Genomic DNA, 26,664 nt, shown 5'->3' with positions numbered 1-26,664 from the left:
AGTATATATTTCTGTTTGTGATTGTGGACTTATGATAGTTTGATATAAAACGATTTTTCAAAAATTCTTATAAATAAGATTTTGGTTTATTGAATGAAATATTTTCACGTGTATTTTTTAAGAAATAAGAATAAATAATATTTAAATATTTTACAGCGATTAGCGTTCGAGAATTTTTTTATCTAACCGTAATGCCGCCACGAAATTAATTTCTGAATGATGCAGTTGTACTAAAACAATTTAAACAAACCAGAGTGGTCTCTTCAAACTTTCTCGCAACCCTACAATTAACTTTTTATCCCTTCTTCCAGCATAAAATTGTTGACCTAGAGTAAGGTCGCGGAAACCTTGCATTGAATTTGTGAACGATATTTACGAAATACAGATCTCAGGCATGGATTTATCATTTTTATAGAATCTCTCGCCAACGTCCTGGCATAGGGGTAGCATATTTTCCCCGTGATCTGGGTGTCCCTGGTTCGAATCCCGGTTCGGTCATGGCTGTTCTTTTTCTATGTTCTATCTGTGACGTGTGTGAATGTACCCCCCCCTTCTGTAAAAAGGGGTTGTGCAAGCAAATGTGTGAGTTTCATCTTCATAAGAGCTAGAAGTCAGACTTCTGCCCTCGGGTGCTCAAGGGTCTTTACCCTCAGAAGCTACTGCACCCCCTTTCCGTAGTAACGCGGACACGACATCATTATCATAGAATCTATCGTGAGGATATCGTTTTAGATTCTAACATGGAATTACCGTTTTGTACAAGATTTGATACGATTAAGTTCAGTTATATTAATGCTCAGTTTTAAATCAACATTAGGACTTTTTTGGGACAGATCACGTAATTCTAAAACGTGGTAAGATGACGAGGACGACATTTGAACTTGCATCCACTTTACAAAATTTCACAACACAATTAACGTTCTAGTCATAAACTAATATACCGAATTTGATTTGAGTCATTGTATTTATGAATTATTGCCTTTATGCATGCGAAAGTGCAGACCGACAGACGGTCAACCATTTGACAGATTTGGCTCTAAACTTTATAAGAATCTATATTTTAGTTATGTACCTAAATTTAACTACGTAGTTTCTTGCATTTGCAGTTGACGATTTTTCTTCGTTCGTTCAAAATTTGGATATATGTCCAGACACTAAATTTCAGTCATCTAGCTCAAAGGGGGTTTTGACTTATCAGTTTCACAGACAGATTGAATGCCAAAAATTATTTTTCGAGCTTATGGATGTCAAAACCGGGAATTTGTTAAAATGTTTTGGTGATTACAATACTTCTATGCTTTCTGTATGAGAAAATAAAACGGACGAGCTATGTTTTGCAATATTTATGAACTTCTTATGCATAATTGTGAAAAGTTTAGAATTTCAGGTATATCCGAATTATAACAACTTTTTATTAATACTGAAAAATTTTGATTTTTTTTTTATTCTTAGAATTTGAAACTTTTTCTATTTCTATTTTATTTTCTAGAGATTCTTTTTTATAAATATCAATAAAAAGAGAACAAAAGTGGTAATTAACTATTTGTATCAAATTAACGATGTTTTAAAATTAGGGGTTCGTATATATATATATATATATATATATTTTTTAGCGCCGGCATAGCCGGGTTGGTAGAGTGTTGGATTCGCGTCCCTTAGGTTGCAAGTTCGAACCCCTCCGGCCGAAGATTCCCCGCTAGCTGTCACGCGTATAAATCTGTCGTGGTCATCCTCCATGTCGAGAGGAATACCACTGAGGGTACTGGATCGGGGGTGATCGTTCTCTTATTCAAGTCTAAATTACGGTCTGTGGAGGAGTGAATGAAATGCGTGAATGAAGTCCGCCCCGTAAAAAGGGTTGTGACGTGTTTGTAGCTAAGTCGTTCTCTTGGCTCTAGATGGCGCTACTATAAAAAGAAAAGACGCTCCCCAACCGGCTTAAAATCGCTGTCTTCGTAACAGCGGGCTTGTCCATGGCAAGTGCCATAAGAAACAGCAACAATATACCATTTTACTTTCACGTACACGAAGTATGCAGAATATGGTAATCATCGAAAAATTCGAATTTGAAACACGTTACCGATCCTTCTCAGATAAAAACATAAACACACACATTTTTGGAATCATGTCTGTTGAAATCGATGTTTTTGGCTAGATGAATGAAATTTGGTTTACCAGACTTGTAGATTTCTATCAAATTTTGCATAAAATACAGCCAGAAGTTTATCTGGTTGTCTGTGTACAAGCGAACATAATAACTGAAAAGCATTAAAAAAAACAATAAAAATAAAATTTGACACAGAGATTTAACACCAATTATGTAGATCCGTGTAAAATTTGGAACCAAAACCATCAAGAGGTTGACCGTTTGTTGGTCTTTACTTCTTGATGGTTTTGGTTCCAAATTTGTAGATTTGTAAACGTAACTGACAAGTAAACGCAATCAGAAAGTATGTACAGGAAAGTATGTACATGAATATAAAAAAAGTATGTACATGAATATAAAAAAAGTATGTACATGAATAAATTATTCGGTATAGGATCTTTTGATTACAGCTGTAATTCTATGATAATAATAGGGCGAAAAAGTTCCAAAATACATAATTGATTTTCTAGTACTTGTGTATTAACTGAATGTCAGCAATTAATCTTCAAAGATAAAATTTGGCACAGAGTTTTAACACCAATTAAATATCATATAGATTCAGTAGAAACACTAGATTCACGCCGAAGTTCGATCTTTTGTAACTATTGTTCGCTAATTAACATATAGTGAATATATAATTCTTGTTTTATTTACTGTACTAGAAAGCACGCTTTATGAGTAAAAATGAAAATCTCAGCATTCGTGGTATTTATTCACAGGTTTGCTGAGGGCCAACAATTTTATATGGTTGGAGGAGGATAACGCCTTGTTTAAATAGTATGCGAGAAAGTTTCGAGGTGACCATTCCCACTGGTAAGATATTTGAAAATAAGTTCTTGTAAATGGTTTTTCAGGAACGATTTTCGAAAAGAAAAATGTAATTCTTTTCCACTTCTATTATAGACTTTATCAGACTATTATCACTAGGGAAAACTACTATAAAAATGTAATCTTCGATTTCAAATATATTTTTCGGCAGACTTACGGTTATTTCTAATAAAATCTAATTCGGAACCTGCATGTTATCGGAGTCTAAATTGTGTCATCAAGCTGCATCGATCTTGACAGCTACTAAATGAATAATGTTAGAGCAAGATAAATTTTATGCAAATGATGAAGGATTTTTATAAAATAAAAATTCTTTTATTATAGAATTTTATGAAGTTTGTACTGTACTATACTTTTGAACGCTACTATTTGAAGCTCATACTATAAGTGAATGAATTATTGTTACTAATTTCTTGCTTTCATATTTATGAGAGTTGCCCAAATGAAAAATGGACACTTGCGATTGTGCCAGAACGATTGCAGCTCTAGCAGCGTAGGCAGTAGGAGGTGTGCATTGCATACAGTGTTCAACAGAGAAAGCTGTTCGTGGTAGAGGTAATTGATCGAAAGTAACGGCGTGCTATATATGGATGCTTCCAGATTGGAGAGACGCGCGGTAGTACGGTTGCAGCTCTAGCAGCGTAGGCAGTAGGAGGTGTGCATTGCATACAGTGTTCAACAGAGAAAGCTGCTCGTGGTAGAGGTAATTGATCGAAAGTAACGGCGTGCTATATATGGATGCTTCCAGATTGGAGAGACGCGCGGTAGTACGGTTGCAGCTCTAGCAGCGTAGGCAGTAGGAGGTGTGCATTGCATACAGTGTTCAACAGAGAAAGCTGCTCGTTGTAGAGGTAATTGATCGAAAGTAACGGCGTGCTATATATGGATGCTTCCAGATTGGAGAGACGCGCGGTAGTACGGTTTCTGATTCTTCGACTGTTATGGCTCACTCTTGGTTGATTTCCCTGTCCCAAAGAAACACTATCAATTCTATATAATATTAAAGTACTCTGACGAAACTAAGGAAAACAATCAAAAGCAAACGACTGGGCCATCTCGCACAACAAGTGATCCTTCTCCATGACAATACCTTAACGACAATACCTTAATCAGTTCAAACGACCTTAAAAAATTCCATTGGAAGCATTGAGACACTCGCTGTGCAGTCCGGATTTGTCAACCTGTGACTTCCACATCTTTGGGCCACTTAAGAGAATCTTACAGTGGAACGTTTCCATTCGAGCGATAAAGTGAAGGAAGCTATGCAGGACTTTCTCAAGAATCAATTACCATCTTTCTACAGCAAAGGCATAGACCTGCTACTTAAACGATGGAGCCTATTGGCGTAATTCACGACAGTAAGAACAAAGTGCAAACACGAGGCAGGATATTTAAAAATAAATTCCTTAATGAACTAAAAGTTCATTAAATTCTTTAATGAACTATACTCTTTCAGAGTATAAAGCTCACACCAAGTAAGTGTCATTTCTTTTTATTTAAAAGCACAAATACAACAACCAATCGCATTTGATCCGGAAGTACACCATACTTCCAGTTACAAAATGATCTAACCAATGATGTTACTTTTCTGGGACAGATCTAATTGACTCGAATATCCAACAATTACAACGTCCTTGGTAATTTCTTTTGCTTTCCAATAAAGGTATTATTTTCATTCAACTTTTCCACTTTTCATTTGGACAACACTTATAGTAACACAAATGTAACAGTCTTCCCCACCTTGATTTTCAAAATATTTTATGAAAACGCATGAACATGATAAAAATGATATCTCTTACATAATTTTCGAAACTTACCTCTTTCAGACTTAATACCATTTCCCTTAATTTAACATCAGAAATTTTTAATCCATTTGTTTTTGCAGCTTTTGATAGAATCTTCAGGGATTCTTCTGTTTTTCCGTGCGCCAACAACCATCGAGGGGATTCGGGTAAAAGCCTAAAATAATCTACAGAATTATTTTTACCAGACATAGAGGGTGAATACCTACATATTCATGCAGAAACGTTAAAGTTCACTTCGTTTTTTGATAAAGATGGAAAATATAAGTTTAATTGAATCAGAATACTACAAACTGCAACGCATTAAATTAAAACTATGAAATTAAGACAAAGTGAAAATCCCATTTTGAAGTTTAAGTCCAAGCAAAATATTTTTTTATCTTCATTTTAACAAGCGTAGAAACCTACAACTGAATGCTTCAATGGATATGTTTGAATTTCAATATAAAATTAAAAACAATATTACTAATAATGAATAAAGGCTAGAAATAAAGAAAAAATATTGTACGGAAATAAAAATATCATTAGGAAGGAAATTTTTTGACTTTTAAGATAATGAAAAAGTCTTTTTTAGATAAGAGTTTAGGAAGATATGAATGTCAATTTCCATAGCAATTACAGTATGCGCCAAAATATACAGTACTGAAACTCGCACATCTCGAACTCGTGGTCGTTTGCGGACGAGGCATAGTCTCAGCTACACATGTTCGCAGTAGTGAAAAGGAACTTGTGTTGTGCACATGTTGTTGGAAATGAGTCTTTTGTCGGAGGAAAAAAATTTATAGTTCAGCATTATTTCCGCTCATACGGAAGCTGTCGAGAAGGTGGAACGAGTTTGAAAAAAGGTAGGAGAACAATTTTAAGAGAATTTTAATAAGAGGCACCAAGTAACACAGTATTGCTGTCTATTGTTACGAAATTTCGACGTTCTGGTAGTATACTGTATCAACTGAAGGATAATGTTAAAGGAAAATGTGTTCAACTGTGAAGATCCACCAAGAACTGCGCCTGCATTACGTGAGGAAATCATCTCTTTTGCACATCAACCTTTGTAACAGGGTATGTTTGAGAATCTGTGTGAATGATATGAACACTGTCAACAGAGAGGCAGTGCACACTCTGAACACTTACATTACGCACATCTTGGTAAATCAACAAGCTAATAGTGTTAATGTATGTATGTTAATTTCTTTTGAGGAAAAATAAACTCACAGATGACAATAATGTAATTTTGTTCATCTTTTCATTTCAGTACTGTATATTTTGGCGAATACTGTATTTAAGTGGCGATGGTTAAACAATTTAAGCAATCAATTAAACCTTCTGTTTGGTAACTATTGCTATCATTTTGCTTTCTTTTATAATTTTTTTCCTCTGACTGAAAGGAAGTTTTGAGCAGATTGAATTAACTGGAGTTGTAAAAACATTTAATGAATCAGTTGGAAACTTCAAACGGTAATTCGTTTGCCTTTAATTGTATATATACTAGAAGTATCAAGACATTAAATTCCGTTTTCAGTTTTTGTTGCGTAAGCGCTGAGTTTTGCTTATTCATTGGCAAACAATAGAAGTCATTTTTTAAAATACGAGTTACATTCTGTCAGCCGCTTTCTTAATAACTAGAACACAAAACTAATAAACTACCGATTGAAATAAACAGACAAATTGTGAAATTTAAAGACAAAACAAGGTGAGTCATTCAATGTTAAGGAGAAAAAGAGACGAAGTTTCTGTGAAGACGTGAAAAATGTTCACTATGAAGAAGGAAATGGTATTGAAATGGTATGGTTGGTCTTTGATTGATGAGTATTTGTTTACAGTGGTTGAAAAGACAATTGAGAAGAATAGAAGATTCATGATTACGACATTGTCATTGAATTTTCATAAAATTTCTTCATCATCGCAAGCGTCATTCTTGTATGATGGCATGTCTCATATATATATATATATATATATATATATATATATATATATATATATATATATATATATATATATATATATATAAATCTAATTTAAACTTAATTACTTTCCTAATTGTTAGCTTAATTTAGCCCATCTTAACTTCGTTCTATGTTTTCTTATTTTCTGATCCACCATTTTTATTTAATTAAGTTCTAATATTGCTGAGTTCTAAAATTGCTGAATTTGACATGTTCTCACACTCCCAGTGAAGGGATAAAATTTGCCAACCTAAATAAATTCTTTTAAAAAATACCTAAATCCCTCTTTTCTAAATTGACGCGTGTAAAGAACTCCTTATCAGAATCTCATAGTATTTAAACATTGGGAAAAATATTTTCTACCCTTTTTACGCTTCTTCTGATTTTGTATCGCTGGTGAGCGGATGTTAGTCCGTCATTGCTTCTTGTACATAAATTATGCCTCCAGGGATGGAATAAAAGTTTAAAATTTGAAAGCGTCTTCTCCCAAATATTTTTTTATATATAATAAGCGAATTATTTAATAATTTTGTGTAATTTGAGCCTTTTATAGTCGAACAAAATCAAAATTTATAAAGGGTTTTATAAATTGTGAGATAATCTATTATTATCATATTAAAATTCCCCATGAAAATTTTATACAGTTTTAATAGCCTTTATTAACACTATAAAAGCATACATATGAAATTAAAAAAAAAAAAATAGAGCTATATTTTCCTTACAAGCAAAAACGTGGAATAAATTTTTATCTGTGGAAAATTGGAAACAGCAAACAATTCTTATAAATTTTAGATATGCTTAGACGTACTTTACATTGGATTATATTAACTTTTTAGCTCTTATATATAAATATTTTAACATCTGTAAATGTTAATCGAGAGATTGCTAGAAAAAATTTGGAGGTTTACTATTGATAAATATTTTAGAATACTATTTTAATGATTTAAAAAGGCAAAATTAAATAAATAGAAATATTTTTGAAAAAGAACAAATTTTTGATATTGATTTAATTTTGCCTTTCATTGATGATACTGTTATTTTATTTGCGTTGTCAGTAACCATTTGTGTTGTCAGTAACATACAGTTTTTATTTGTGTTATCAGCAAAAATTTAAAACAGATTTTGAGTGTAGTGTATTTATGCTATTAACCCTTAACTGGGGACGTGCGGTCAGTGAGACCGTTAGCGATGGATTTTTCTATCACCCCTATTCTATTTTTAGCTCAATTGAATGGATTGTCTCTGTAGCTTCCTGTTTTGTGACCTTCAATACACGTGCATTTTTTTCAACAGATTTCAGCAGATGCTTTTTAAAATAGTTCAGTTATTTCTTCGAGTGCGGTCTCTAAGACCGCATCTCCCTGTTAGTGCCCCAGTGATAAACAAGGCTTAGCAGAGGGCGCTAAAACTTGGGCTCCGAAATATCATCCAATTTACTGATCCTATTATGACAGACACTTTTAAATGAAGCAGAAAGTGATTTTAGTGATAAGGATAATTGTACAGAAGAATTTTTCGATGAAAGTTCGCATTGAACTGATTTTGATATGTATGTTCAAACATAATCAATTTTTCTAATGATAATGTATTTTGAAAAATTTATAAAATATATTAATATACCAAGAGATATACATGCAGAATTTATAGGTTGATTTTTATGCTAGTTCTTAACCTGTATGTTTAAAATGCCCTAGAAACTGTGCTATGAAAGTTACACAAGCCGATGAAAAAAGGGCCAATTTTACCCATTGTCATTTTTTTTATTTTTCATATAATTGTTGAATTTTACATTATATTGTCTTCTATATACCTTCATATACTGTAAAAATAAATATGATTTAAAAAGTAAAAAGTAATACGCATTTTCAAGAATATTATTTATTGTAACATGTAATTTGAGAAGAAAACGTATGTTCCAACGCATTTACTTTTTTCAATGACAATATATTTTGAAAATTTTTTAAACATATCTATATATCAAGAAAAATATATTGGCAGTTTTTCATACTAATACATTCATTAGAAAATTTAATTTGAGTCTAAATGAAATGCGATCTCGTAGACCGCACCTCCCCAGTTAAGGGTTAAAAAAAATCAAGATCCAAAAATTGATGCTTCGGACTTAAAAAAAGGGACTTTAAATTCTCATATGTAAATTGATTCCAAAGTCAGAAACCTCATTAATTGGTGGATATTTATCAAGAAATATAGCTAAGAATTAAAAATACTAAATAGCTCTGCAGTTGCAAGAGCAATGCTACACGATTTTACGAATATATTTCAACACTGTACATTTGAAAGTTTGAAACTCCGTGTGGGAAGACTTCTATCTACGAGTTTGCATTGCCAAAATTGTTTCTGCTGACTTTTTACATCCGAGTCAAATGAAGTCTTGTAAATTCTTTTGTATGGTGTAGTGATTACGCGGCACGAGTTATTTTGCCACTATTAATCAAGCAATACTTTTTTATGTTTCAATACTTTTTTTCCATTAGCAGATTAAAACAAAACAATACTATCACTGCTACAGAGACAATTATAATTTTTCTTTTGTCATCAATCGATCTATTTAAACGTCAAAATGTGGATTAAATTCAATTGGATCAAACATTGACCATACCTTGTCACAGAAACATTGTCTCGGCAATTGAAGAATTTGACTGTACTTAATTTAATTTAATTTTGGTGACTGTATTTAATTTAAAACTTGAATAAAATGTTTGAACTAATTTTTGATATAACTTGTGGTGTTGGTTTTTATCCTAGATAACACATTTATCCACTGTTTGTAGAGCTATCTGGTAATTGAAATTAACTTAGCAATAGCTTCTTGTTTCGTGACATAAGAAATTTAATTTAATTTATATATTTCCTGTAAAAACCCTATTTTCTCTATTTTTATTTATTTAATTAAAAACCAATTATCAAATTTTAGAATTAAATATGAGAACTGTTCTGCATCTTAATCAAAAGGAAACATACCACCAAATGGAAAGTATAAAGACACTCGGCAGCACGATGGCGATTTTTATGTAAATCCAATTCCTCAACCACAAGGCGATGAGCGGAAGATGACACACTCCGGCGAGCCACGCCATGCCAGTTATAACGTGATAAGGCGCTCGGTATTTAGGACTGACAATCTCTATCACTAAAAAGAAAGGAAGGTTGGGTTAGATAGAGTAAAGATAGCGAATTTTTCAAGAAAATTGCGCCGAAGTCTTATCCCACAATACCAGATACATCTGTAGCTGATTGACAGCAACAAAATTGGAAAACTCTGTTTTAATTCATTAAGTGTTTGTTTGATTGCATAATTTCCTGCATAATTTTTCACTGATTTTACATTAACTATACTATTACTACAGTACACTCCCGAGTATCCGGCTCGTGACTATCCGGTTATCCGTACTATCCGGCGCTCTAGTTTTCTTTCATTGTATTTAAATGAAGAAAGCAAGGCACCTATTAAAGATGTCTATTAAATCATCTCTTAAGGACTTTTTTAAAACCTAAAAACTATAAATTCATTCATTCATCTTAGGGTTACATTTTCATATTTATGTAATCATTTATTATTGAAAAATAAAATCAGTTTCAGTCAATTTTCTGTAGGCCTACGATTTACGTTAATGTTTTGTTTATGTTTCCTGCATTTAAGTTAGTCATAACAGAATTTATGTTAAAATGCGAATAGTTTATATCTTTTAACTTACCTTTTCTCTAATAAATTCTTAAAACATTCAGTGCAGTATATAAACATATATAAACTACCAATACTCTATTTTAACTACGTTTACATTCTACGTGGCTTAATATAAATGGAGGGCTGAGAACTCGGTAAGTGAGAAAATGTGTATTATAATAGTAAGTTTTGATATAAAATGTTTGTGTTTAGGTACTGGTGGGCAAACAAAAGAGTTCACAAAACTCCAGTCTATCCGTTTTTTTTTTTTTTTTTTTTTTTTTTTGTTATCCGAACAGTCCTTCCGCCACATTAGGCCGGATACTAGGGAGCGTACTGTATTTCAACTTAAACGTCAGATTAACTGTGACTGTGATATAAAACGTTTTTACTTTTCTGCGCGTTGCTTGCGTTTATTCTTTTTCTTGGTAATATTTTCATACGCTCAATGTTTTCTGGAATGGATTAAAATAATTTTTGAAGTTAAAACGATGGAAATGCAATTTTCTTAAACAAGTTTATTCAAAAGGCTGGTAAAGTGATGGCAAAAAACATATTCGGGTAATAAATTCAATAAAAATGCAATATTCAAGCCAAAATATATTTCGTAACTATCATTCACTAACGACATGCAAGGAATTCACTGTCGCATCCAAGGTTCCCAATGTAATGCAGAGGTGGGTGGGGGGGGGGGGTAGGGAAGGTAAGATCTTTATTAAAGATTATGCAAGAAATTTTCAAGGAGGCCACTCAAGCTGATTTAAATATTGCTATCCTAGAAGCACTTTCCAAAAAGAAAAGTCTTACAAGATTATGAAATATCAGGAAGAGAAACAGCTGAGTTGTAAAGTGACTATTGAATATTTCCAAGGGAAAGTCTGTAAAGAGTTACTGTGTTGTAACCACCATTAATGAAATACGACCTCTTATCGATTTTTAAACATCGCAATCCGCTGCATCGATGATACTATCAAAAACATCTGCATCGCTGTTTTCCCTACAATAATATCTATTTTGCAATGGATCGAAATAATCGGCACTAATCTTGCAAACGCAAAACAGATGAGGTTTATATGCTACGAGAACTTATTTTAACTTTCTCGCATACGTAGTATAAAGAAGGCATAGTAATCATAAAAGCATCAAAAAATTCGAACTCGAAATTGTGACGATTTTCCACGTTCCATACCTCCTTGAGTTCGAAAAACATATTTTTGGAAAATATCTGTCCGTCTATGAGAAAGATAACTTCAAAACGCTTTTCGTTAAACTGTTGAAATTTGGTATATAGTCCTTATACTAAATTCGAGGATTTCTATCAAAGTTTGAGTAAAATATATTCAGAGGAAGTTCGTCTGATCAGCTGTTCGAATAGAAGTCAACATGATAATTACAAAACAAAGAAAGCTAGATAAATAAAATTCGGTACATAGATTTAAAATCTTTAGAGTAGACAACTGTCAAGTTTGGGCCAAATCCAACGATGGGTTGACTGTCTGTAGGTCTGTACTTTTAAAATACATAAACGCGACAATTCAAAAACGCATTAATTTAAACATATCAAAGTTGGTATGGGCAGGCGTCCTGGCATAGGGGTAGCGCGTCTTCCCCGTGATCTATGCGTCGTAGGTTCGAGCCCTGGTTCGGGCATGGTTTTTCTTCCTCTGTTCTATCTGTGAATTGTGTGAATGTGCCCTCCTGTAAAAAGGGGTTGTGCAAGCGAGTGAGTGATGAGTGAATTTCAAAGTCGGCCCTAGTTGGCGCTACAAAAACAAGAGATTCACCCCCTTTCGGCTTAAATCGCTGCCTTCAGAACAGCGAGCTTTTCTAAGTGCCATAAGAAACAACAACAACACAAATTTGGTATGGTAATTTATGACTTTCAAGTGCAATTTTGTGTTAAATTTTTGTTTCAATCTGTTGAAAAAAATGTGTCTTTAACACAAATTCGATTTATGGATATTATTAACGCATGGCAAGGATTAATCGCTAATTAACTAGCTCTGAATGGCACGATAAATTCTGTAAAAATGTTAAACTCATGTGAAAAGTTAATATTTTCTAACTTTTATACGCCAATGCCATGTGCGACACAAATGGCATGATTGTCTCGGAGAACCCACTCCAGCTGGTTTAGCAAATGTCTGTGTTGGTTCAACATTTTATTTTCATAAATTTACTTACTCAAGACAGATGCTGCATGGTCGCATCCAGTGAGTCCGGCTGCGACGAAAAATCTCGATATGGCGAACATGTGAAATGATGTAGAAAAAATGCAAGAGATTCCACTCACAATGGCAAGAATATTGCATGCAAGAATCAGTGGTTTTCTGCCAAACCTGTGAAGAATACCAAATGAGTATAAACTAGTGTCTAATTTGCTATCTGGATATCGCATCAAATATTTCTATTTTTATAAAATATGCTTAAACCTTCAAAGTTTAAAATAGACATGCATAAAAACATATTTTTGTGTTTTATAGGTTTATGATCTTTAATTTTCATCAAGAACTGGAAACTTAATAGCAGCATCTTGATTATATGCATAAATGTAGAAATCAGCATCTTTAATTTTCATGGTATGTTAGTCTCAATCTTAACTGGCCATTTAATAGGCGGACTCAAGACAGACCAAATCTTAGATGCTGAAATTTGAAATAAAACATTGTGCACCAGCTAATATTAATGATCCATCATATCGGTTAAGTCACATTGTAAAGGAAAATTTGGTTAGGAGAAAAGCTCTAATGATGCCTTCTCATTTAACCGAAATGCAAAATATGATTGGGTTTTATAGATAATAAAAAAGTATAAGGACAACATGTAATTGCATGAAAATATGCCTTATTTCCCTTTTACCTAAATGAACTTTTTATATTTCTTACTTCTGCTGCATAATTTTGTGATAACACTTATACCACATAAAAAACACAATTTAGCTTCAAAATATTGATTTTACAAAATTTAACATTAAAGGAAATACGGAAAAAATTATAAGGACATGTTGTAAAATACTTAAAAAATGTTTCAATAATCAAGAAAACTACCTTTTTTTTCAATCACTTGAAAAAGCCGAGAGGTCATAGATCCTGAAAGATCTTTTAAAATGTCCACAAATAATTTTTCCCAAGAGTCTTTGATAGCGACGACAAGATCTTGTGTACATTGATACTGTGTGCTGTTTTTATAAACTTCTCGGGCTAGAAGTTCCCATAAGTTTTCGATTGGATTAAGATCGGGACTTCTCGCCAGCCAATCAAGTAAATTTAGAGAATTAGCTTCAAACCAGAGTTTTGCACTCGTAGAAACGTGTATCGAAGCATTATCCTGCTGAGAAATATAGTCCCCTGAAGTAATTAGTGGCGCTTCAGGTAACAAACTTTCTCCCGACATATCAACATACCTGTCCGAATTCATTTTACGGTTGATAAATACAATTGGAGTGGTTCCATTTGCCGCAAAAGCGCCCCATACCATAACCGAGCCACCACCATATTGACGCCTGGAAAACACTTCTTTGGTCTTTCGCAGATCATACCAAAAATAATGAAAACCATCAGGTCCATCAAGATTGAAATTTTCTTTCGTCCGAAAAAATTACATCGGCCCACTTTTGACCAAGAGAAATATATTTTTCGGCAAAGTAAACTCTTCTTTCCTTATGATGATTTGTAAGAGGGGGGGGGGCGTGACACTAATTTCCCATAAGAAACTTGAGGATGTTTACTCAAAACATTTTGAACAGTCCTTGTTGAGCATGGTAAACTCAAATTTTGTCTAACTTCATTTGCGGCTTCTCTTTTCTCGCAAGCTCTCCTTACAATCATTCTTTTTTGTCGACGAATGAGAATTTCTGGTCTCCCAGTTCACTTTTTCATACCATACATCCCAGGATTTTTTAGAAAATTATAAACCACCGTTTTAGATCTCTTGATTCTTTTTGAAATTTTCCATCCACTTAATCCACATTCTCGAAAAGCAACAATTTTTCCTTTTTCAGAGTAAGAAAGTTGAGTTCCTTTGGGCATCGTTTAAAAATTCACACTGAAAGTCACCGAATGGGAAATTCTTTTCACAAATGAATCTTTTAACTCGGAATTGTCATTTTATGCTTTCAAATATTCAAATTTTTAAATAATTACTGGAGAAAAAGCAATGTCCTTACACTTTTTTCCGTTTTCATTTAGGTTTAAAAATTAAAATTTAAATTTTAGCAGATTTAAAATTGAAAATTTTAATTACTTTACGCATAAAATATTTTAGTTTTACTTCTATTTTTGCTGCAAAAATTTGCATACGATTCTGTAAACAAGACTTCTAGATTTGGCGATTTTTCGCGTGTCCTTATAATTTTTTCGGGCACTGTAGATCACTTCGTGACATTCGCTCGATTTTATATCAAATTTTGTTTTCAGTCGATGAAAAAATAAGTCATCCAATAAGCTAATATGATTTTATTTAAAATATTACAAAACATAAAACTCTTCTGTGTAGAAATCTGAAAATAAAAATATTACTCGTGGTTTTCACGGTTTCGTCTAAGTTTGCAGTTTTTACGCGGTGAGAGGAGGAGATAGCCTTTTTAAGGGGAAAAATGCGAGAAAGTTTCAAGATGACCAAATAAAATGATATTGACAAGCTCTCCGCACCTGGTTACAAGGCTACAAGAACGGTGGCAGTAAAGAGCATTTCACAGGCTTTTTGTGACTAGGAAAGATAACAATAATCATTCCGGCTGTAGATATTAGATTTTATTGTATTAGATACAAGTTGATACTATTACTCGACTGAAACTGATGCTTTTATACCTGTTTCAGCTGGTAACCGATTTAACCCGAACATTTCTACAAGCTTTTTGTTTCTGAGAGAGGCATACCCGGTTGTAGCTAGGTTGATAGCCGATTTTATTATATCAGGTACATGTTGATATTGATACTCGACTACTCCTGAAATTTTCATCTGATACTTTTATACCTGATACAGCCGGCAACTGACTTTTTTCCTGTAGGATTGAACCCTATTATATGTTTGTTTATTAGCTCAGGTATATACACGAATATGATTCCATAATGGGATTTTGCTTCTTCGGAAGTACTATTGATGCCGGTATGATAATGGCCTTGGTTTTGAAAGTGCTTTACGGTTGAGTGAGAAGAGGAAATGAAAAGTTTTGCGGATACAGGTAGAATAGGAGAAGTTGGGAATTCTTCAGTGTATCGTATCATTACATGGAGTAATGGGCGATAATAGCAGGAGACGAAATCTATATAATTAAAAAACTTCAAGCAGGCTCATAACATCGTCGAGTCAATTCAACGAATTAAGAGATATCGACCTAATACTTTGTATCACATTCATACGTTGTCATCCGACTGAAAATAAATAAATTCAAAGAAATTATCAATATCGAGGCCAAAAATTGAGACAAAATGCTTAATATCCATAGTATGTAACAGTTTTGTCTATTTGATACTTTTGCGTGCCTGATGCAAAGTATCAGGTTGATACAGTATCACTCATCTGATGCAAAGTATCAGGTTGATACAGTATCACTCACCTGATGCAAAATATCAGGTTGATACAGTATCACTCAGCTCTAATTTGGGCATTTTCATTTGCAGCAAAGTATTAATTCGATCAATAATCCTAAATTATTTTACTCACAGTTTGATGTATGATCTGCTGATTGTTTCACGAATTTCAGTGGATCAATTGTTGATTAATATGCTTTAATTGCTATAATCGAGAAATGATAAAATTTCGCTCAAATTCGAGTTTCGCATTATAAAAGAAAAAAAAATCTTACAGTAGGTTCAGTAAAAATATAAAAAGTATAGTTAACACATAAAATGTGCTTACTTATCTGTAAGATATGCGAACAAAGTGCATGAAAGGAAGTACCCAGCAGCAAAAATGGACTTGGCCACTGAAACGAGCCACGCTCGATCACAGACTAAGTTCCACTATAACAAAAGAATTTATATCAAGATAAAATTCCGATGTTTCTTAACATCATAAACGAATATTGTTTCTTAGAACTATATTTTTACATAACCTTCTGACTATTGATAAGCTTGTATGCCCCCCGATTATAGATTTCTTAGGGTGTCAAATGGCTAATATGAATTTTTAAAAAATTACATTTTTATTTGATACGACCAAAAAAACATGAATTTAATTGAATTAATCTATATTGATTTCCTGCTTGTGCAAACTTAAAAAAGTAAAAAAGAAAAATGAAAGAGGAAGTGAAAGTCTTATTTCAAGGTTAATGCCAGAAGAAAAAATTTTCTACTCTGAATTTTAACAATGGTATAAGCACGCGATTGAATGTTTTCATGGGTAATTTAAATTTCATGGTGACATAAAAAACATTATTACGTATTATGAATCAAATTAAATAAAAAAAAATTATTAAAAAACAAGGAAAAAATATGCGGATGTAAAATTGATACCATTAAAAAGATTTTTTTTAAAGCTTTAAGATAATGCAAAAACTATTTTTTCCAGATAATAATTTAGTAAAATATGAAGGAAGATTAGGAAGAATCATCAAATTAGGAAGAAGAACCAATTATTTTGATTCCGCATGATTTCAGAGAAATATGTTTTACAGAACTTGTTCATGGTTCCATCAATAAAATATTTGTCGGCATTAAAAGGTGATGCTTGTTTCATCAATTGTGAAATATTTGTCAGCATTAAACTGTGAAATTAATTAATTAAAGTCGTGTTATTTAATACCTTAAATTTCTTTTGTTCATTATATCTCTGCACCTCCCGAATGGGATTAAGTTCCATAGTACAAAAATGCCATTAGGTACAAGTAACTATTCGAATAATCTAGCTTCCAATCGCATGTTGTTTTTCTCTCGTTATCTTCTTATGATGAAACTCAAGTCGCCTCCTTATTGGTCAATAAAATTGTATAGATAATATTTAGATCATTTTTTCCTTAATTTTTAATGAAATGAAAACGATTTGAATTATATTGAAATATTGAAATGAAAGCTATTTGAATTATGTTGAAATATTGAAATGAAAATGATTTGAATTATATTGAAATGAAAATAAAATGAATATGATTTGAATTATATTGAAAAATGACAACTATGGTTAAAAATTGTTTAAGATTTAAAAAAATAACAAAATTCAGAAAAAAATTACATGACGAAATAACTGGCATCATAAAATGTTTTTTCTTTGGATTTTAAAATGATATACAAATTATTTTTGTGTAGAAATATTTTCAAAAATTACCGTAGAAAAATATCAAAATCTCACTTCACTTTTAACCAATTAAAAAAAAAATCACATCAGAGTACATATTCTTTTTGTGCAAATTTTGTAAATCTAAGTCAAATTCCGAAAGCGATTTTGATTTCTTTTTCTTTTACTAATTTTTTAAAAAGTCGTTTTCACTTTTCAGTTGAACTTCTTTTTCCACAATTGAACTTTCATGCTAAACTTCGAAGCTTTGTAAATAATAAAACTTAATGATGTCAGTTTTTCCAAACACAACACATATGCCTAGAAAGTTTAATTTTAGAATCCAATTCGCATCTTTCGTGAAGAAATTGTGATGTCACGATACCAGTTTGGAAATTTTGAAAATATCATAAACGAAAAGCTTTGTAAAGTTATGATGATGTTATATAATTTGAATCCATTCCTTTGTTTTTGTATCTTTCTTCTTACAATTATTTTTTTTTAATTATTTGTCGTCACTCGGTTTACGTTTAAATAAATTATAATTTTGAAAGTTGTCCATACTTACTTGGCTAACAATGCTTGAAGCGTAAATGGAATGATCGTATTCCCACGATTCGCAGGGTACTGTTTCTCTAGATGAGCTGCTATTTTCAGAAGCCAATGAAATATTTATATATCTATACCTGTTTAAATAAGGAAATAATACCTGTTTAAATAAGTTTGAAGTTTAGCTGGAAAAAGTATTTTCTCGATATTTAAAAACAAAAACATTCAACTTACTTTTGCAAGAATACTTGCAATTCTAATTTAAATACAACTCAGAGTGCGGCGATATACAAAGGTTTCTATTATAGTTATGGTCCAACAGCCAAATTAATTGTAAAGCATTAACGATATACATATACCGCCAGTTGAAAATTGCTTTAAATGATATAAAAATTTCTTTTTTATATTATTCGAGATAGTAAATGTATTGCTGAAAAAATTGTGATACCTAAATTTTTATACTATTTTTCCTTTCTATTAGGCGCTTTTAGCAAAATATTTAAGGCACGCTAACTTTTAAGACAAAAAATTCCCATTTTTATGATCAAACTATTCAAAAGAGATGAAACTTTGAATTTCATTTTTTTCCCAGTAAATAATGATTGCTTCGAGGAAATGGTAAATTTTTCCATTGTTAAATTTTAATTGCTGAAAAAGGGAGTTTTATTTGTATAAAATAATAAAATATTAGTGTGTCCAGAATAAGTTGTTATGTATGATTAACAAGATTAGAGACTGAACAAAATTTAGAACACGTAACCTTTTAACTTGGCTTGAGGGGGGAGAGATTCGGGAAATAAGAAATCAAAGTCACTAAAAATTTACGGAATTATGAGGTGGGGTGTGATTATGAATGATTGGCCTAAATATCGGGTCCAAAAAGTAGAATGCTTATCATACCATATGAGTGGAGTGGAATGGATCATGAATGGAATGGAATGATCATGAGAAATCAGCTTAAATGGAGAGGACAAAGTGGAATATGTGACTAACACCATTTATGTAGAGTAATCTTGAATAAATGGCCGAAATGGCCGGATTAAATCATGGAATGTCATCTAGCGAGTATCATAAAGTGATCACAAATGACTGGCCTAAATGAAGGGGATATAAAATGGAGTGGTGTGGAATGACTAGCCTAAATGGAGGGGGAGAAAAAGTAGAATGTCATTCTACCATTTGAAAGGAGTGGTGTGATCCTGAATGCTGGCCTAAATAGAGAGGATACAAACTGAAATGCTCTGAAATGGAGAGATCTTGAGTAACCAGCCTAAATGGAGGGGGAGAAAAAGTAAAATGGCATATAATGCCATTCTACCATTTGAAAGGAGTGGAGTGAGCCTGAATGTTGGCCTAAATGGAGAGCATACAAAATGAAATGGTGTGAAATGGAGAGCTCTTGAGTGACTGGCCTAAATGAAGGGGCTATGAAGTGGAATAGTGTAGGATGGAATGATCACGAGTGATTGGCCTAAATGAAGGGGACACAAAGTGGAATGACGTGGAAGGCAATCAGCCTAAATGGAGGGAGGGAAAAAGTAGAATGGCATAGTGTACCATCCCACAATTTCAGTGGAGTGGTGATCATAAATGACTGGCCTAAGTCGGTATGATACAAAATGGAACAGTGTGGAATGGAAATGTCACAAGGGACTGCCTAGAAATTGCAGAACTAGGGTATAGAAGAACTGCCTAGGAGAAAATAAAAAATAAATAAAAATGTGGAATAGTATGGAATGCCATTCGCAATATTTGAATGGAATGGGATGATTCTGAATGACTAATACAAATAAAGGAGCTAGAGGCAAACGACATGGAATATGTTTACATTTAAATGGAGCGATTCTAAATTATCGACTTTAGTACATGAATAAAAAAATGAAAGGGTATGATCTTACCTAGAACAATGTGGGTCATTGGGAGGTAGGGCAATCTCCTTCCATTGTTCCACGGTCATGTTGATGCCAGGTGGCCGTGCGCACCAGTGATCGACATTGGGAGCCATGAAAGCTATAGACATATTATTGGCTCCATCTGGGAAGTTGACTGCGAGGACCACCGCACAAACCATCCACTGCCAAGGTCCATTTCCCTTCACCAGATCCATGAGATCCTTTTGATGGTGACCTGTCTCATGATGGGGTCGATTTTCTTCTGTACCCTGAGCCATTTTTTTTTTTTTTTTTTTTGGATTCACTACATGAGAAAGAGATTTTAAAAATCACTTATATATTACAACATTACTTATTCAACACCATTCGGACTCGCAGTCTGATAAATAACTGAATAGACAAATACCAGGAATATCTTTATACATATGTGCAGTAACTTGATTTTAAGGCTACATTCTCGAAGAATTTTTTGAAAAAGTTTAAAAATAGCCATATTTTTGATTATATGCAAAATAAATAAATAATAATAAAAAGTTTTAAAAAGCTTTTCTAAATTTTTCAAACATATGAACCAGTTTCATCTGTTTGAGCTATTCTTTATAATATCTATATTTTCCCGCCGTGTTACCTTTTTCTAAAATGTGGGAAACGGTTTTGTTATTTTAAAGGATGTCTGACATTAAAATTTGAGCTTCCATTTGATGATATCCTCACTAAGAGCTATCGAATTTTTTGTTCCTAGTTACTTATTTGTTAGATATTTCTATAGTACCAAAAGCTCATTATTGGTGATATGTATGCCCATTTCCGCCACAAAAATATGATTTCAATGTACTCCGTACCACATTTCCGACAGTACTGCATTGCCATGACATCTAATGTAGAGTAAAGTGTCCGTTAAACAAACGAGTCATCAGAAGCAAGTGCACCCATCCAATGTAAGTACATAATGGCACAAATTGCTTGCCAAACATTTTGTTACTCTTGAAGTTTTGTGTGTATACTTAGTTTGCCTTGGACACGTCCTAAACCATACAAAATACCGCAGAAACAATTAGTGAATTCAAGAACTTATTTGTTATTAGTATTGTATTGCACACATTTGCACACTAAGTTTCACTCAATCTCCTGAGAAAAAGCTGAGCTAGACTGTAATTGTTTACATGTCCGACATTGTAGCTTGACGGGAATTACATCGTATGATTGTTCGACACAAATCAGACATGGGCACTGGACTTTATTTGTAAAACAAAATCCAGATGGTGCACGGGCTCTTACTGATGTCTGAAATATGATTTCATAAATTGTAATTTACAAGTTCGTAGGTTAATAAATAAATAAGACCCTTTGATCTTTTAGAAAAAAAAGGGATAAATGTGCATACCATATATGAAATGGAAGAAGGGGGGGGGGATAACAATCCACAAATATCTAATACATAAAACTATGATATATTTCTGAAACTCCACCTACTATAGAAAGTTGATAAATAATTAGATGCTGGGAGAGTTAACTCCACTCTAAGTATTTTCTACATAAAAACTCTAATAATTAGTATTTATTTTTATTATATTTTCTGTGAATTATATATTATTAGTTCTGCGTACTATCCATTAATTAATGGCGACATATTGAGAAAAATCTAAATGAAAACGTCTTGTCGAATGTCACAAAGAAGAGGCTTTTATCCGTAAATATAAAATCTGGAAATTTGAATCTTTTTCTGTCCGGATGCTGTAACAGTTTAACTTTGTCGGTATATCAAACGCGATTAGCAGTCAAGAATGAATTAAAGTGAGTTCTTAATTCCGAGGGGAAAAAAAAGAAATTTAGTTCAATCAATAAGCTAGTATTTACTATTCCTTATCTATACTATGAGTAGGAATATAGAATAAAATGAAGTGAGCTCTTAATTCCAAATAAAAAAAAATTAATTCCATCAATAAGCTACTATTTACTATTCCTTATTTATACTATGATTAGCAGTTTGGAATGAATTAAAGTGAGTTCTTAATCCCGAGGGAAAAAAAAGAAATTTAGTTCCCTCAATAAGCTACTATTTACTATTCCTTATTTATACTATGACTAGCAGTATAGAAGGAAATGAAGTGAGTTCTTAATTCCAAAGAAAAAAAATAAGAAATTTAATTCCATCAATAAGCTACTATTTACTATTATTATTTATACTATGATTAGCAGTCTAGAATGAATTAAAATAAGTTCCTTATTCCGAGAAATAAAATAAGAAATTTAGTTCTATCTATAAGCTACTATATACTATTCCTTATTTATACTATGACTAGCAGTATAGAATGAAATGAAATGAATTCTTAATTCTGAGGAAAAAAAAATAAGAAATTTAATTCCATCAATAAGCTACTATTTAATATTATTATTTATGCTATGATTAGCAATCTAGAATGAAATGAAGTGAGTTTTTAATTCCGAGGAAAAAATAAGAAATTTAATTCCGTCAATAAGCTACTATTTACTATTCCTTATTTATACTATGACTAGCAGTATAGAATGAAATGAAATAAGTTCTTAATTCCGAGGAAAAAAAATAAGAAATTTAATTCTATCAATAAGCTACTATTTAATATTATTATTTATGCTATGATTAGCAATCTAGAATGAAATGAAGTGAGTTTTTAATTCCGAGGAAAAAATAAGAAATTTAATTCCATCAATAAGCTACTATTTACTATTGCTTATTTATACTATGATTAGCAGTCTAGAATGAATTAAAATAAGTTCCTTATTCCGAGAAATAAAATAAGAAATTTAGTTCTATCTATAAGCTACTATATAGCAGCTCTTATTTATGCTATGATCAGCAGTATAGAATGAATTGAAGTGAGTTCCTTTTTCCGAAAAAGGAATAAAGAACTTAGTTCTATCGATAAGCTACTATAAACTATTCCTTATTTTTTAACCTAGTGTCAAAACAACGATTTGTAAAATATCTGCAATTTTTAAACGAAAGTACCTTAATCTTATCACCAAAAAAACTAGATATGGAAGTATAGAAAATTGCTATTTTTATATTCAAAGGAAGGGAAAGAAGGGGCAGAACTTTCCAAATAATTATCCATCGCTATTACCCGCACGCTCATTGGAACGATGAAGTAATTTTGAATTATAATGGAGAAATCAAAATTAGCAGGAAAAAAATGTTTCAAATTCGTTGTTTCAATTAAAAAAAAATGTTTCAATGTTTCGTTCGATTCTATGATCAATCATCAAAGAATTTCCACCTTTTTTCTTAAAATAATACTATTTTTCTTAAAAAATTAGTGCATTTTATTATAGCTATTTATTTCAACAGTTAACCTAATAAACATAGTCAATATAAAAAGTGTAATGATATGCATGAAATAATGCAACGAAATTTGTATTATCTTTTTAACTACTTAAAAAATATATAACTTTTGTTTCATTAATGAAGCTTTTAAAATTTTGCGTATACATATATCTTATTAATATTCAGTACTATTTATAATTTTTTTTTGTTCTCTATGTATAAACTCCTTGTGTGCCAACAAGTATACCACAAGGCTTACAGATGTAAGTCAGTACGCAAGTGACAGTAAAATAAATTTCAAATATAAGGTCGCAGGCACAAATGCAAAAACAGAAGAAAGAATTCAAAAAACATATTTTTCCCCCCTTTTGTTACATCAAGTAACGGTGCATGCAAATAAAAAACAGTTACTTCTACAATGCAATTGTGATGTCACGGCAGTTAAGTTTTTTAAAAAACGATAGGTGGACGCGTACTTTCAAAAATAAAGATATGTGGTTCGTCGGACTAACAATCCTTATCTTGATAAATTAAATTAAATAAATAATTACTAATTTTAATTCAAAATGAAATTAACTTTAATAATACTTAAATTAATGAATTATTTTAATTAAACATTAAATTAAACGTTAATAATACTGAACTTTATTAATAATTTTAATTCATCTTTAATTTAATTTTAATACCATTATGTAAAATTACTTTCAATTTTTTAAGAAATGTTTTATTTCAACAACTAAAAATATTGAAACTTAATATACTTAGAGAAGATTACAAAAATAAAACTTTTGTCATGTGATAATATCATTGTTGAGTGTTTGAAAATGGAAAAACACAGATTTCATTTCCGACTGAAATATTGCACAAATGCATTTGAAGTTTGCGCAAGGCAGTAAAATTTCAGCTCAAAGTATCTAAAAAAATGGTATATTTATTTTATTAAATAAATAAATATTCTAAAAAGTAATTTCAGTCTACATACTAAGGTTTAAAGTTTTCTGTTATTGCAGAGAGAAATTTTGAAATATTTTTATAAAGCCCTTAAATATTATATTTACAATTTTTTTGTTTGTTTGATGTGATAAGATAATCTTAAGTGCATGCCTTTGAAGAAATGAAATCTTCCAGCTTAATACCGATATAACTGATAATTCAGAGTCATAGTCTTTATTTCCTTATTTCTTTGTTATTAATGTATATAAGGCCGTATTTTATTTATTAAAAACATCAATAGAAGTATATTTTGTAATTAAAAGGAGTTTTAAAATAATTATTCACATATGCCCTTTTATATGATAGGATTTTTAAAATATTTGCTCACATATGCTTTTTATATAAAAGGAGTTTAAAAATAATTATTCAAATACACTCTTTTATAGAAAAGGAATTTTAAAATAATTATTTCAATACACTTTTTTTATATAAAAAGAATTTTAAAATAATTACTCAAATAGACTCTTTTATAGAAAAGGAATTTTAAAATAATTATTTCAATACACTTTTTTTATATAAAAAGAATTTTAAAATAATTATTCAAATACACTCTTTTATATAAAAGGAATTTTAAAATTGTTATTCAAATACACTGTTTTATATAAAAAGAATTTTAAAATAATTATTCAAATACACTTTTTTATATAAAAAGAATTTTAAATGATTTAATATATTATTAATAATAAAATAATATACCGTAATACTAATATAATAATAATCAGATATACCTTTTTATACAATGTTCTTTCGTTTCTTTTAATAATATATCTAGTTTGCTAATTTTTAAAGGGTAGAATTTTTTTTATACGGTTTATAAAAACGTGAACAATAATTGAGGACTCTTTATATTTTATTGTACAATAAAAATTTCTTTTTTTTATTCATCTGAAGAAGTAAAAATAATTTCCTCTATAATAATTTAATCGTATTTAATATTTAATGATAATTCGATTATATATGGACATTTACACACACACACACACACACACACACACACACACACACACACACACACACACACACACACACACACACACACACACACACACACACACACACACACTCACACTTTTTAAAGATACTTAAATAAAGGCATTTGAATTATTTTCGACAAACTGAAATTTAAAATGTTAAAAATGTTAAAGTTTAAAAATAAAATCAAAATGTTAAAGTTTTATTTTTAGAAGAAAAAAAATTGGGGAAGCAGATATAAATGTTTGATAAATTTTTAATAATACTACTACTACTAAAGCCATAGAAATAGAAGAATTTCTCTTACCTTTTTTAAATTATTCTTCATAAATAAAAATTACATATCATGAGATTACTAAATTAACCAAATTGGCATACTAAATAGTTTTCAAAGGGGAAAAGTCTGTAAACAAAAGTCAATAAAGTCTACGTTCTTTAGCAGGTGGAAAACGAAAAGAAAAAAAAATTAGCTTATTGCGCGGCTCATGAACTTAATTTATTCCGTTACGTGTGGATGAATGACGTAGAACTCCCGTTTCTCGTTGGCTCACTGCATGTTCAGCTCGCCAAAGGCAGATTTTATAATCTCATTTTCGCCAAATTTATTCAAGTGTGGAAGTTTGATTCTTTTTGTTTCCACGTTGCATTTAAGTAAAAATAGAACATTTCCTTAATGGAAGAATGGTTAGATTGCTTTTTATGTAATCCTGATCTGATTTTCAAAGTATGTTTATGGAAAGAAATATTTATAATTTATGCATGCTTTTTCTTTTTTAATGTGTACTTGCTTTTTTACTTTCTCGATTATTGCAATTGACACTTTTTTCAAAATAATTATTTCAATCATTAAAATGAATGATGTTTTCAGAGATAATTTTCCATTTCAACCTAATTCATTTCTCCACTTTATTTTTTTTTAATTTCAGATTATTTTTGTTTTTAAAAAAAGAAGAATCAATTCATTTTCTCCTGATACTTTCATTTAGTTTATTATTAGGTAGCGTTTCAGATCATTCATTGTTGTTGTTCCTAAACCATTTTTATTTAGGTCATCATTAAACTGAATCACAGCAATCATAAATGGGAAAAATCATGGATTTCATTCATAAGACAGGAAATTTCACAGTTTTATTCCCAATTGACAATTTCTTCGAAGTAATTATTATTTTGATGATTAGAACGAATGATGAATTTTTATATCCAGGACTAGTTCAACATGCAACATCTATTTCTATAAATTTCCATTTTTTTCAAATTATTGCCGTTTCTTATAAGGTGAAATCAACTGAGACAACAATTGAATATATATTTCATTGTTGCACGAAATTTGAGAGAAAATGT

The 26,664-nt window shown here is 31.2% G+C and overlaps 1 protein-coding gene across 1 annotated transcript in view; it reads right to left on the bottom strand.

Moving 5' to 3' along the window:
• LOC129988293 (organic cation transporter protein-like) overlaps window positions 1-25,849 on the bottom strand; it is a 48,916-nt gene extending 23,067 nt beyond the window's left edge. Inside the window, exons 1-7 of the mRNA XM_056096480.1 lie at window positions 25,631-25,849; window positions 20,061-20,358; window positions 18,182-18,299; window positions 16,264-16,367; window positions 12,589-12,743; window positions 9,702-9,870; window positions 4,792-4,933 (exon numbers count right to left, since the gene is read on the bottom strand). Of these exons, the coding sequence (XP_055952455.1) occupies window positions 4,792-4,933; window positions 9,702-9,870; window positions 12,589-12,743; window positions 16,264-16,367; window positions 18,182-18,299; window positions 20,061-20,332 (960 nt within the window). The 5' untranslated portion in view covers window positions 20,333-20,358; window positions 25,631-25,849. The remainder of the gene's footprint in view (window positions 1-4,791; window positions 4,934-9,701; window positions 9,871-12,588; window positions 12,744-16,263; window positions 16,368-18,181; window positions 18,300-20,060; window positions 20,359-25,630) is intronic.
• Between the last annotated feature and the right edge of the window lie 815 nt (window positions 25,850-26,664).

The sequence above is a fragment of the Argiope bruennichi genome, chromosome 10 (assembly GCF_947563725.1).
Source record: "Argiope bruennichi chromosome 10, qqArgBrue1.1, whole genome shotgun sequence".
In the NCBI taxonomy this organism is placed as follows: domain Eukaryota; kingdom Metazoa; phylum Arthropoda; class Arachnida; order Araneae; family Araneidae; genus Argiope; species Argiope bruennichi.
The sequence above is the reverse complement of the archived record's forward strand: the minus strand, read 5'-3'. Positions and strand labels throughout refer to the sequence as shown.